A 13,151-nucleotide genomic window follows, 5' to 3' on the forward strand; every position below is an offset into this window, starting at 1 on the left:
AAACCGAATGGAAGAGTAGTTTAAGAGGGCCTCTCTCGAGCTCCCTGAAGCGGAGGCCCTTCCGTTAGTAGTCGCGCGAGGAAGAAATTTCCGGGCTGCACCGTTTCCTTTTATTTTCTGAGTGCCGGCCTTGGACTGCGTGCGCGCGTGCGCGTGTGCGCGTGTGCGTGTGGGTGCACGCAGGTCTTCCTCAAAGAGAAGCTGCACCAGGCACTGGAGAGCAGGCGCGAACGCGTGCTGCACTGGGCGGCGGTCACCATGCAGCGCTACGTGCGTGGCTTTGTGGCGCGCAGGCGTTACCACCGCATGAGGTCCAAGGTGATCCTCCTGCAGGCGCACATCCGCGGCTACCAGGCCAGGTGAGGTGCAGCAAACGTCGCAGCTATTGTTTCAATCCGGATTAAGGTGCATTGTCTTCCTGAAATTTTAATAAAAGTTGGTGGTGGGTTTCATAATCTGTGGGGTGTGTGTGCGCGTGCCCTAATTTGTTTAATTTTATTGAGAAAATAGCAGTATCTTTCTACATGGCAGTATCTTTCTCACCATTTCTCTCTCCATGTCTCTGTCTATCTCGATCCCTGGTTATTGTTATTCTTCTCCCGTCCGAACAGAACCCCACTTAAGTGTTGAGACAGTTCTGAGGGTTACATTTGTGTATGTATGCACGGTATCCCCTGCGGTCAATAAGCCATTTTCCCTTACTGCCAGGTACCGCTACAAGATGATCCGCGAGGGCTTCATCCGCCTACGAGCCACGGTTCTCATGTTCCTCTGCCGGAGACGTTACCTGAAGGTCAGGAAGCAATCGTGTGAATGTGTGCACACACTTCACGGTGAGAGCACTCCGCTGCTGGGTTCTCTGTGGATTAACCTCCACCACGTTGTGCGCTCCGAGTTGTGCGCCTTTCAGCATAACCGAGTAAAAAAATTAACACTTTCCTGCTTACAACTGCTGCTCCGAACTCCAAACCATGTACCACGTGACTTCGCACTGCCCCCAATATAATAATGGAGGCAGCATGTCTGAAATTTACCAACTCTCTGACTAAGCAATTGAATGACTATATCGCTTAGGTGTGAATCTCTAATAGTTGATCTTCATTGGTTCTACGAATAAGACGCATGACAGAGTATAATGCCACACAAAATGGCCGTGCGAAAATGCAAAGTTATCTTTTGGTGATGTGTGGTGATGACAAGGAAAACACTGTATAGTAATAACATTTATAGCCCTTTGAGATGAGTGTCTTTTGAGTCAGGACTATTGTTTGTCATGTTGACAGCTGGATTTTAGCAACACAATGACAAATATAATCTTCAGATTACACAATGTGACCTGCAAGCATTGTAGAATTAACCAGGCAGAGCAGGTTGTGATGGATGAGATATGATGTGAGAGGACGTGTTACTGAGACGGCCATTGAAGTGGCATCTGAGGTCAGAGACCAGGCCAAAGCCCTGAAGCTGTGCAAAGGGCGTCGACTGTGCACCAGTTAAGGGATTTTTAAGAAGGAAAGAAGCAGAGGCCAGGTATGGTGGTATTGGCATCGACCGTGATGACCTCTAGAATATTGTGTCAAGTTACCTAACTTAAGAATAGCATCTCTTTGCCAGAACAATGCATTTTTTTATGAATACAAAGATCCCCGACATAGCCTCATAGGTTTTGGGAACAATTGTTGTTCGCGAGCACCTGTCAAGGCCCAAACGCACACAAAGGAGGTTAACTTATAACCATGCTGGCCTCCTAATCTCCACAGGGGTTTGGTTTACATATTACACTCTGTATTTACTTTAGGCTAAGGGTAGCCCAGGCTCGCTTCCGACTTCTCATATGTGCCCACCTTTCCCCACAGCCTTCCAGAGGCATCGCTCAAAGAGACCCGTCATTAATAAATGTATGCGCTATGAAGAAGGGCTGTGGCATGAAACATCGGCAATCGTATTATTTATTTATGTTAAGGACACAATGTTATTATATGTATTTTGAACGTCTTTCGCACCGTATGTAGGCAACCGTAATGTGTAAAGTTTATTCATTTATTCTTTGTGCTTGTGCACAACTACTAATAATAACGGTGATACCAATGCAGTATTGCACGTAATAGTGTAATGTGTGAATCTATCATTTTAGTCACCTATTGGTGGTGGGCAACAGTGAATATTTCATGTACTGTAGTTGCTTTATATAGCACTGACAATGCATAATGCTTGAGGAATCCACACACAAGACCCTGACAATGACTGTGATGTCATGGCATAACATTGCTGGCAGATGGGTTTCCATTCATGTGAAATTTAATTTGGACAGCCGTGTATAGTGCGGTAAACACACAATGTAATTCTCATCGATTTAAATAATTTTGACTGCACAACGGTGAAATACTGTATTTATACCTTAACTAAAAACGGAACATTTTGTAAACATGAGTAACAATCTAGCAAGTAACGTCTGTTTTTGACCTTTAAACACGTTGACTTTGTCAGTTAATATATTCTACCAGAAGTTTTTTGGTCCTCACATCCCAATGTTACTCAGCTAAGTATACTTAAAGACACACTGCAGGGTCTTAATCAAGCCGTCTCCTTATGCATTTTTAATGGAGATCCGATAACTTACAACAGTATTGGGTGGCGGTCGCACCATCCCAAAGGGTCATCGCATGACATCTCAGGCTATCCGCAGCATTGGAGTCCGATTCATTTTTAGAGCGGGGAAACGGCCTCTCATTGAATTTTACATTCGCTCATAATTTGCATGAATTGTAATTCTATTCAATTCGTACGTGCATCATGCGAAGCAAGCATGGTCAGTGTAAGTATCGATGTAATCGATTAACTAACGATCATTACACACCTACTATTTACCCAGTGGTTCACGTCGCGAAAAAAACATATTTTCGATAAGATTAATATAAATTCCTGCTTGAACACATTCCTCTTGTTTGGATAGCCATATTACCCATGTCGCGATATTGCATTTTTTTAAGCACAGGCCTAAAGGCCCAACACGTCAAGCAGCCAGCAACCGACAGCACGATTAGAGTTGTAAGAGCTAAGAGTAAGCACGTTTATTGTATTGAGCAAGGTTATAAGAGCTTGGGAAAGTAGACAATGGGAGGAAGTGTGTGTGTTGATGCTACTCACTTCTGTAACATACTTAAATCGTGTCTAAATATAAATAATTCAGTTATCAAAATGAAAGTTAACACATTCTTGCGGAGGGAGCTGGTAGGAACGTTTGGTTGCTCGGTCAATGGCCAGGGTCAAAGGCGGCGTGGTGTATTCCGCAAATATGCCCGACTGTGAGGGCGGGCACAAGCAGGCGTGAGTAGGTTAAACGTTGAGTTTTATAAGGGCACCACGGGGTGACCAGCCCCTCCCCATCCAGCCCCTCCCCACCCTCCCCACCCAGCCCCTCCCCACCCTCCCCTCCCCACCCAGCCCCTCCCCACCCTCCCCACCCAGCCCCTCCCCACCCTCCCCACCCAGCCCCTCCCCACCCTCCCCACCCAGCCCCTCCCCACCCAGCCCCACCCTCCCCACCCAGCCCCTCCCCACCCTCCCCTCCCCGCCCAGCCCCTCCCTCCCCACCCAGCCCCTCCCTGCACGACGGACACAATAATCCCCTGTGGGCTGGTGTAACCAGGAGGTTCCTACCAGTATAAATGCATACTATAGACAGGGATGCCACTACGGTGTTATGGTTAGGACACCAAACTTGCAATTCAGCTATTGCTGGTTCAACCTCCCGGCAACGGCAGTTGAAACAGTGGCTCAAGTTATATCTCTCCGCCTCTGGCCACCCAGCAGTATAAATGGCTTCATCACAGTTGATACCTCGAGTGGAGGCCCTTCCACCAGCATTGGCTTGAGCAAGTAATTTCACGGGCCTACCTCTACGTTAGATATGCACGTTAAAATATGTTTACAGCAATATTTCTGTAAAGCTGCATGTTGTGCAGTCTTGGGTCATTGAGACGATTTCTTGGCCTCGAGGCTGGCTTGAGGACATTTCCCCAGGTCTCATGTTGGTGTTCATTCGGACGCTGTCTTTCCGACAGCCCTGTTCTTCACCTGAGGACGGCTGCTTGCGTTGTGGCCGAAACGTCGTGAGAATTTTATTTTATTATGTTTTATTTCTATTATTTTATTATTTCCCTTCTACGTGACTTTACCGAAAGAACCAAGAAGATGAATCCCTGCAGTCACGAAAGCTTTAAATCGAAACTCTATCTTCACTTTGTACAGCTGTTTGCATTTTCTATATGTGATGGTATTGTTACTGAGAGAACATCTCAGGACAAATGTTAAGTATGTTTTTTTTCCTTTTGACAATGTTCGAGGATATAATTTCCTCTTATAACAAAATGTTGTTTGGACAATTTTATACAGTTGGGTGACTTGACCACAATTGATTGTTGGGCATTTGCACCCACACCTCAAGTGGAAACATTAACTTTGTGAATGTGTTGTTACAGTGTTATTTTACATGCACCCTAGGGCACAATTGACATTTCAATGCCTGCATTCTTAAGGCCACAAGTATCATGGTTAAGTTCTAGGTTTCATTGTAAGCTGCGTTACTTCATGCAGACATCTTTATTTACGTTTCGGTTTACTTGGTTTGAAGAGAGAGCTCTTTGGAAGAGAAACAGCATACTCATGACTCTGAGGTGATGAGTTCATTTCAGTAAAGGTCATCTGGGCCCATTGTGCCTTCCTCGGCATGTAAAGTGTGGAATGTTGAAGTGAAATGGCCAAAATTGGTTGCATTTTAAATCTTGCACAACATGTCATGTTATAGCAATTTCTTTGCTTCTGTTTTGGAATAAAGTCACATATAACTGGGCCAATAAACTTAACCAGGGCCCATGTATGTGTATAATTAAGTATAAACTGGGAGGCCTTTCCTATGCTATCCTCTCATCTGAGTGACGGCCTAGAAAGTCTAGGCAAGAAAAGGCATCTGGCCGGCCTACGAATAAAATAACCACGTGTTTTATATAAGTAATTATGGTTAAAATCATACAATAATAATTAAGTAAGCTGAGTGTGTTACTTTTATAAACAATGTTTAATCCAGTTTCATAATACCCACTATTCCATTGGCGCATTCAAGCAGTACTGAGGCTGTGCCAGGCAAGGCTGTCGTGTGTAAGGAGGTGCAGGTTGTTTTCCATTGCAGAAGTTGAGCTGTGCCACAATATTTGTGGGCCAAATTTTTTTTATCTTTAAAATAATTGATCCTAGCCCTACAAAAGTTTGCATCTTGAGGCTTTTGAGGGTATTGAATTTAAATATTACATCAGATATTTGATAACTCATTTTTATAGCTTCGTTTTCAAAGAGTATGACACAAAAACAGTCAATGCCCACTACCAAATACAAGTATAGTTAAACGAATTATCATTATTGTCTCTTTATCAATCCACTGCTAGATGAAGGCCTACCTAGTCTGTGAGGGCTAGATTTGAAGTTTTCGTGACTACAGGGATCCATACTCTTTGGTTCCTTCGGTAAAGTCACGTAGGTATAAAATAAAATAAATTAAATCACGACGTTTCGGGTGCAACACAAGCGTCCGTCATCAGGTGGGACAACCACAGCAAGAAACAATTGCTGAAGTGGGTAAAAGGGCTGCTGTAACAAGACAGTGTCAGATCTGAAACACGGCAGAACCAATATCTCCGCCAGACCTGATTACGGATGCTTGTGTTGCGCCTGAAACGTCGTGATTTAATTTATTTTATTTTATACCTACGTGACTTTACCGAACGAACCAAAGAGTCTGTGAGGGCTGTTTGATCATACAACACCATGCTGATCAGTGCAGTACTATTTATTAAAATAAATGTTTCCTTTAAACAGTAACTTCTGGAAAGAGAAGATACTGTACACCATAGCATATTTGTCTCTTGTCGCTCTGTTTAAAAATATCTCATTCTTTATGGCAAGCCTCAGATGAATGAGAAGGGCACCGATTGTATTACATTTTAAAATGCAAATGTTCATCTAGCTGTTGCAGTCTCTCTCTCTCAGTTAGTTCCATGTGACACAGCGTTCACACTCTTAATTTTGGAGCTTTCGTGACTGCAGGAATTACTCTTTGGTTCTTTCGGTAAAGATAAAAGAATACATTAAATAATAGCATACGACGTTTCGATTGCAACACAAGCAATCATCATCAGGTATAAATGAAATAGCAACAAAAATCTAACCAGAAAACTATAGACAGACATATAAGCAGACAGATATCACCAAGATACATAGAGAGAGAGCAACACATAGGCACACAGTCGTCCTACCCATTGACATGCTAATTTTTTCTCTAACCCCCTCCCTCTCTCCGCCTCCGCCCCCTCTCTCTATTTAAGGCCTCGTGACAGAGACGTTCTCTCTCTGTGTGCCTATGTGTTGCTCTCTTTCTATGTATCTTGGTGATATCTGTCTGCTTATATATATGTCTGTCTATAGTTTTCTGGTTAGATTTGTGTTGCTATTTCATTTATACCTGATGATGATTGCTTGTGTTGCAATCGAAACGTCGTATGCTAGTATTTAATTTATTATTTTATCTTTATACGTGACTTTACCGAAAGAACCAAAGAGCGTTCACACTGTTACAGAACTGATTGATTTTCAAGGCACACCCTACCTGTGGGCCACTCCCAGAGCTGCACTTTGATTGAAATGTACGAGGACAGATTGTCAGTGTTCCCCATTGCACCTGGAGCTAATCGAGGTAATTTTAGATTGGATCTACCAAAAGGGAACACGTGTACAGATTTATTTGGCCAGCTCTTGTTACCTGAGCAAATGTAAACATAGCGCTAATAATAACGACGTTTCCGGCGGATTGCTCATTCCATTGGAGACGTGGGATATTTGAATTTCAGAGGGCAATTGCCCTTCGTGTTCATGCGGACTCAATAATATTTCAGTTCAAACAAATGTAGCCATGTTTAAAGTATTCTATGCAGTAATACTTTTTATTAAGATGGATGCGTATTTTGATGCGAATAACACTGTCCAATTGATTTGAGTGTCATTTACAGCATAAGATGAGACATGTCTGTATGTATGTTGAACTTCTTTCGCACGATAAATAGCCAACTGTGCTAACTGTAGGTGCGGACATGTGAAGGTTTTAAGTTATACAAGGTGCTGCCAAGCCACACCTGATGCACAAGTCTACCGATTACCGGCAGTGCAAAGCATAACACCAGACTCTGTAATGTGGTTTAGCGTTTTCGCGGAATCCTGCCCGTAGATCAAAATTCCACCAAATTCACGTATGAGTATTTGGTCAAATTCTCTGGGTAATGTGGGTGGAGCCCCACTCTGTAAAGAACTCTGGAAGCCTCTCAAGACGCCTGGGAAAATCAGGGCTGTGTGTGCCGAAATCAGCACGCTTGCCCCACCGATCATGATCATGAAGAAGATGATGATGATGATGATTTTGACAATTATGACGCTGCTGTGCATTTGATGGTCCACCAACCCCCAATCCATCAATACCCACAAACCCCTTGTTTCCAAAGTGCTGTATTTAAACTTGGCAGCCGTGCTAATGTACACACAGCACCAGGCAGCCATTCAAGGCTCAGTGGAAGCAGGGGAGGGCTCAGGACAGACAACAATGATGTTAGCAGCAGCTAGGAATTTAACTAAGGTCACGGATTGTATAGTGCGGTGCTGTATCTTCTCCTGCATGTGAATCGCCTGTCAGCCTTGATGGGGGATCTTTGTGAGCAGCTGGACTGTAAATAGTCTGTCATCATCTTTGCGCCTGTTGTTCTCAGGCTTTTTAACTTCAAATAAACTGTAAATTATGCAACAGTGCGGTTTATAAAGACACACGGTTACACGATATATAGAGCTGTTTACACGTGACGTTAAAGGGTGTATATTTGCTGAAGTTTGCCTTCGTCGACTATAACACACCTGTATTTTTAACTTAACTCCGGCGCACAAACGGTTCGCAATTTCCCTTCTCGTTTTAAATTGAGCCCTGCGGGTGATGGGGCTCACGCAGCAAATGTTTCGGTCGGCAGAGTGACACACACCCAACCCATGCACATGACAAGCATGTGGGTGCGACGATGACGTACCGTCACACAGGGCGACCACATTCTTAAGTGGGCAGCGGTGGAGGCAGTGTAAGACGTTGACACGTGTGGAGTGGGTAGCATATCGCAACAACGCTCCCGTGCGTGCGCTCCATCATCATCATCAAGGACCTCAGACCCTTCGGAAACAGCCGGAGACGTGAAACGACGTTGGCCATCGGGAACTGAAAGAGGAGCATGAAAATGTTCGCAACATCGCATGGGAAATTACTCCAAGGCCATACTCTAGAATAAGACCATCGGTGAGTCTCCGTTTGATTTGTACTTGAATACATTTGCCGCACGCTTAGTGTGGGATCGGTAGAATGAAGTAAAAAAAAAGTGGAGTGTAAGCACATGTCTGGGCTTGCACGTGTGTGTGTGCGTTAAACATTTTCGTCTTTAGGGACTTGCCTCTTGTGTATGTTGTTTCGCAGTAATCCTCGTACAAATCTTCCATGCAAGAATATTCCACTCGTGTTATCATTCACGAGTGCAGGCATCGCAGGCATTTACAGACTGATGTACATGAACCGCATTTCTTAGGTTATTTGTTGCAAATTCGGTTAAGTTGTCTTGGGTTGTGAGAGTCTTAAAGAAATATCTCCAGCCTCATGTGTTCCTTATAACCTCGCATGCATTTGTTGTGTTAGAGGCTGCTTGCTTGCCTTCCACATATCGCCTCTGCACTTTTGTCACCATCTTTACGGAGGGCATTGCCACATATCGGACCGCCACTTACCCGCTTTGACCAATTAACCGCCCACACCCAGTGCAGCACTTGTGCATGTCATTTCCTGTAGATGCTCACCAGTCACTTCTACAGCATCGGTCCCACAATCGAAGCAGTTTGCTTCAAACATCTGCAGATGTTCACGTATCCAATCTTTTCACATATCCAGGATATGCAACTGTGTACCATATCTCACTCGCAAACACATGATCCCAAGGTCCAACATGTTAGTACGTATAAAACAGTATATGAGTTGGCATTCAACACATTATGATGGCTCAACATGGCCATGGTAAATTAAGCAGTTGATTTACATAATTGTTTTGGCTAATAAACGCTAACGCAGCACTAAAGACAAAATATTAAATTCAGTGACTGATAACAATGATGAATGCATAGCATATGAAAGTTTCTATCTTTTCCGAAGACCAATCCTCGAAAAAGATCTCAATCAGCTTAGGTCTATCAAGACTGCAGTATCCAATTTCAATATACTACCTGATCTCAGTACAAATCAAATCCTGCCACCTGAGCACAGGCGACAGTTACTGCAATGTCAGGGTCAAACCTGGACATCAGGACATGTGGCACATGTTTATGTATTTGCTATACATATCCTGTAAACAGTACTCACTTTAAGATGTTTTTTGTTCATATTTTTGTTTTTTGTTTGTTGCGGTTGCACCCGATTCAAGAGCCCAATGGCTCACAGGGCTATACCAATTAAATGAACTTGGACTTATATGCTGTATATGCAGTACTCTAATAGCGTAGAGTCTAAGTATAAATCTGCAGCACCGCAATTGTTTTGTTCACATCACTGGCAGTGGAAGAGCCTCTGTTAGAGAAAGCCCAAGAGAGCCCCCCGTAGAGGGTACTTGGCCTACTCTTCCACACTGACCAGACATCTTGGATGAGGTGGGCGACCTCTGTATGGTAACCCCAGTGTACTAACTATTACACCACAGCAATGCAACAAAGAAATGCATACAGAGTGTTGTGAATGACAAATATGCTACAAGGGGATGTGTAGTTTTACTCTTGTGTTTTGAAAATTTTATGAAAAAAGAAAGCATTGCTTAAGTTGAATAGTCGATGTGCGAATAGACTGATGTTTCACTACATGGAACATTTTATTCGTGCAATGATTGTCATACGTAGCAAAGAACATTTTTCGGTCTTGGCCATTGCTCGTACGTTTCTAACAATGACCTCAGTGACACTAGCCACGTTTAGCAGCTGCAAGTTTTCCTTCACAATATGGATGTAAAAACCTACACGATGAACATTGATAAGGCTTAAGCATGACAGTAAGTGGTCCCTGGTTTCAATTCCTATTTCGTGCGCCTTTTTGTGTCCGGTTTGTTTGCTCTCCCTGTTCTGCATGAGAGTCTCTGGTTTACTCCCATATCTTTAAAAAACACATACATTATAACTAGTATAGGGAAAACATCCCAATGCTGAAAATATTCCTGCAAATAACTCAATTGGGATTACAATTAGCAAAAACGTGAGGTTTTATCGAGTAAACAAGTCTAAGAAAATATAAAACGAAATGGGCAGTTGGTAGCATTTGATTTTATTACAGAAATGCAAATATCGTAGTACGTAACGAGATTTGGGTCAACAATTATCATGCAGTTGTTGCTCAACACAATGACATGCATCTTGTTCTGGCCATGTCGGAGTTCAGCTTGTTCAATGGGAATGAAATAAACCAACCTCGTGGCAGGGTGGATCAAGTGGCTAATACCCATTCCTGGGCCGAGACCCACGATTAAAGCAAGTCGTGAATAGTCGTGCGGCTATGGTCTTTGTCCAGTTACCAGTGACTTATACACAAATGGACTGTTGCTTTTTCAGTAAATCTGACTTAAACCAGCTACTGTATTAGGGTCCCAACTGGAAAAAAAGTCTTCACGTAAAAAATAGCATTTGGCGTGGAATCTGTTCGATGGAAAAGAGACATTCATTAAACAAGGGTAATTTTTTTAATTATATAAAATACTTGACTTAACGCGACTAAAACGTGTGCACGTGAGGCAAATGGAGCAACGTGGACAGTGGTTTAAGTTGCCTGTTACAATGGAGACTGGAGGAGGTGGTGTTACATACATCATCTGTTAATCTAATGCTCATGAGACTGGAACACATACTGTTGCCACTGTTAAGCCATTGCTTAAACATGACGTCCCCTGATATGCTTGAGATATCTGGTTACTGATGCTGCTATCAACATTTTGCGCTTAATTTGGTGGCATTATGGCGAGATGGAATGAGGTTACGCCAGCTCTGTACAGCAATACACTTTGGCCTCAAGGTACATTTTCGGTGTAGCTATTGCCTCTTAAGAAAGAGCTCTTGAATCTTAGTAATTATCACCTGATTTATTGAAGTAAAGTACATCTATTGATCAGTCTAGCAACATGCAATGCACAGTTTGACCACACAAACCATAATATGTGTGATGCACTTGGGTAAACTAAGCTGGGATAAATATCCAATCCGCTATATTGATAGTGCTGTCACGTTCTAAAAAAACACTATAAACGCATTTGTTTATTGCTGACTTCAAATGTTCTAAGATGAGGCAGTTTGGCCTCTTCTGCCAAACTAAAAGAAAAGGACAATACTGTAATAACATTATGTTTAGCCTTATGGGTTTTTCTCTAGATTTTTAAAAGGGTTGCATGTCTGGGAGTGGTTAAATAATTACAAAAATAACCCAGAAAAATGTAATGGTCTCTAATCGTTTTGCATGCCACTGTACAGTCGATAGTCATTGCGAATGAATTCTTCTATAGGGTGGTGAAAGCTGTAGGTAGGGCTGTTGGGCGGAAGGGTGGCGACGTGGTAACACTTGTGCCTCACAGCAAGAAGGGGTTAGGTTTGATTCCCAACTTGGGTGCATTTCTGTGTGGAGTTTGTCCGTTTTCTTGTTTGGCACAGGTCTCCTCCATTTTCTCCGGTTTCCTCCCGTAGCTTTGCCAATGCCAGTTCCAATGAAATGGAACTGGCATTGGCAAAGCGTCCAAGTGTTTTATTTGGATTTAAAGCTTTCGTGACTGCAGGGATTCATATTCTTGGTTCTTTCGGTAAAGTCACGTAGAAGGGAAATAATAAAATAATATGAATATAAAACAGAGACCGACACATTACTCCATTGAGATTAGACTCATCGCCCTCAACTGTGAAAACTTTGCAGAACCCTCCTGAAAAGTCTTGAAACTCAGTGAGGCTTTCCTGGGTAAAAAAAAAACCATAGTAATAATAAGAATACATCACCATCATTGACTTTAGTTGTGCTCTTACCCAGTGGTAATACAAAAATGTTGAAATTCAATGCACAAACAAATGTCCCTGTTCACACAAGCACAGAACAATATCTATCCATCTCATTGAATACCCCGAAGCAGTGGTGGGAATTCCACATTTTTTTCACTTCAGCAAATTTCCCTCAATTTTATCTCGATTACCATTTGGATCTCTCGCAAAGTAGTATGCAACCCTTTGTGTTGGACAACGACCCACGGAAGTGGATACAGTATTACCGAGACACCTTCAAGTGGCCTCTGGCCCACACTCTGTCGACAGCAGCACCTCTCGCTCCGTATGGATGTTGAACTTCTTTCGCACTGTACGTCGCCAACCGCGCATATGAGTGAGGTTTCGTCGCATGACAGTCAAGCTGGCATTTTAATCGTCGGATTGAATGTGACTGTATTTTTGATGTTGTACATTGATTGATGACCAGGCTGAAACCATGAACTCTATACCCTTGAGGACCCAGTTTAAGCGCACACTGCTGCCTGGATTTGAACCATGGACCTCAGCGGTTGCTACCCCTTTGCTCTGGCCTCTGAGTCACGTGGCCAGCTCGAAACTGCTTATCTCCATATTGGGAAACAGCCACTCCATGGGAAGAAAGTAGTGCTCTGAATACCAGAGAACTTGTGAAAAACTTATAACTATCACCCATGTTATTATTATTTGTTACTTTCTTTTAGTCAGTTGTCTTTATGGTCGTAAATGAAAATGTTGCTTGAGGCTAGGATTTCATGTGAACTGTGGTTGTATGAGATAAAATGCTTCTCGACTAGTTTTGTTAACATTAAGTACAAGTCCATGCAAGAGTTACCCTCCGTGGAGTGACACACTGAGGTTGTAGATTTCATCGTGGGAGCCTCACTATGTTATGAAGCCTGTGAACCTGGTCCTAACCTCGGTCTTCGAAATTCGACTTTCCTGTAAAAACACGACATGAAATGGCGCCATAATATTTACTGGAACAATGTAATATACACGTA

General features: G+C 42.9%; 1 protein-coding gene across 1 annotated transcript in view; it reads left to right on the top strand.

Annotated features, from left to right (window-relative positions):
- MYO15A (myosin XVA) overlaps positions 1 to 13,151 on the top strand; it is a 160,194-nt gene that overhangs the window by 84,384 nt on the left and 62,659 nt on the right. Inside the window, exons 24-25 of the mRNA XM_078861186.1 lie at positions 184 to 359; positions 709 to 793. Coding sequence (XP_078717312.1) covers positions 184 to 359; positions 709 to 793 — 261 coding nt within the window. The remainder of the gene's footprint in view (positions 1 to 183; positions 360 to 708; positions 794 to 13,151) is intronic.

This window comes from Lampetra fluviatilis, chromosome 1, assembly GCF_964198595.1.
Source record: "Lampetra fluviatilis chromosome 1, kcLamFluv1.1, whole genome shotgun sequence".
Taxonomy (NCBI): domain Eukaryota; kingdom Metazoa; phylum Chordata; class Hyperoartia; order Petromyzontiformes; family Petromyzontidae; genus Lampetra; species Lampetra fluviatilis.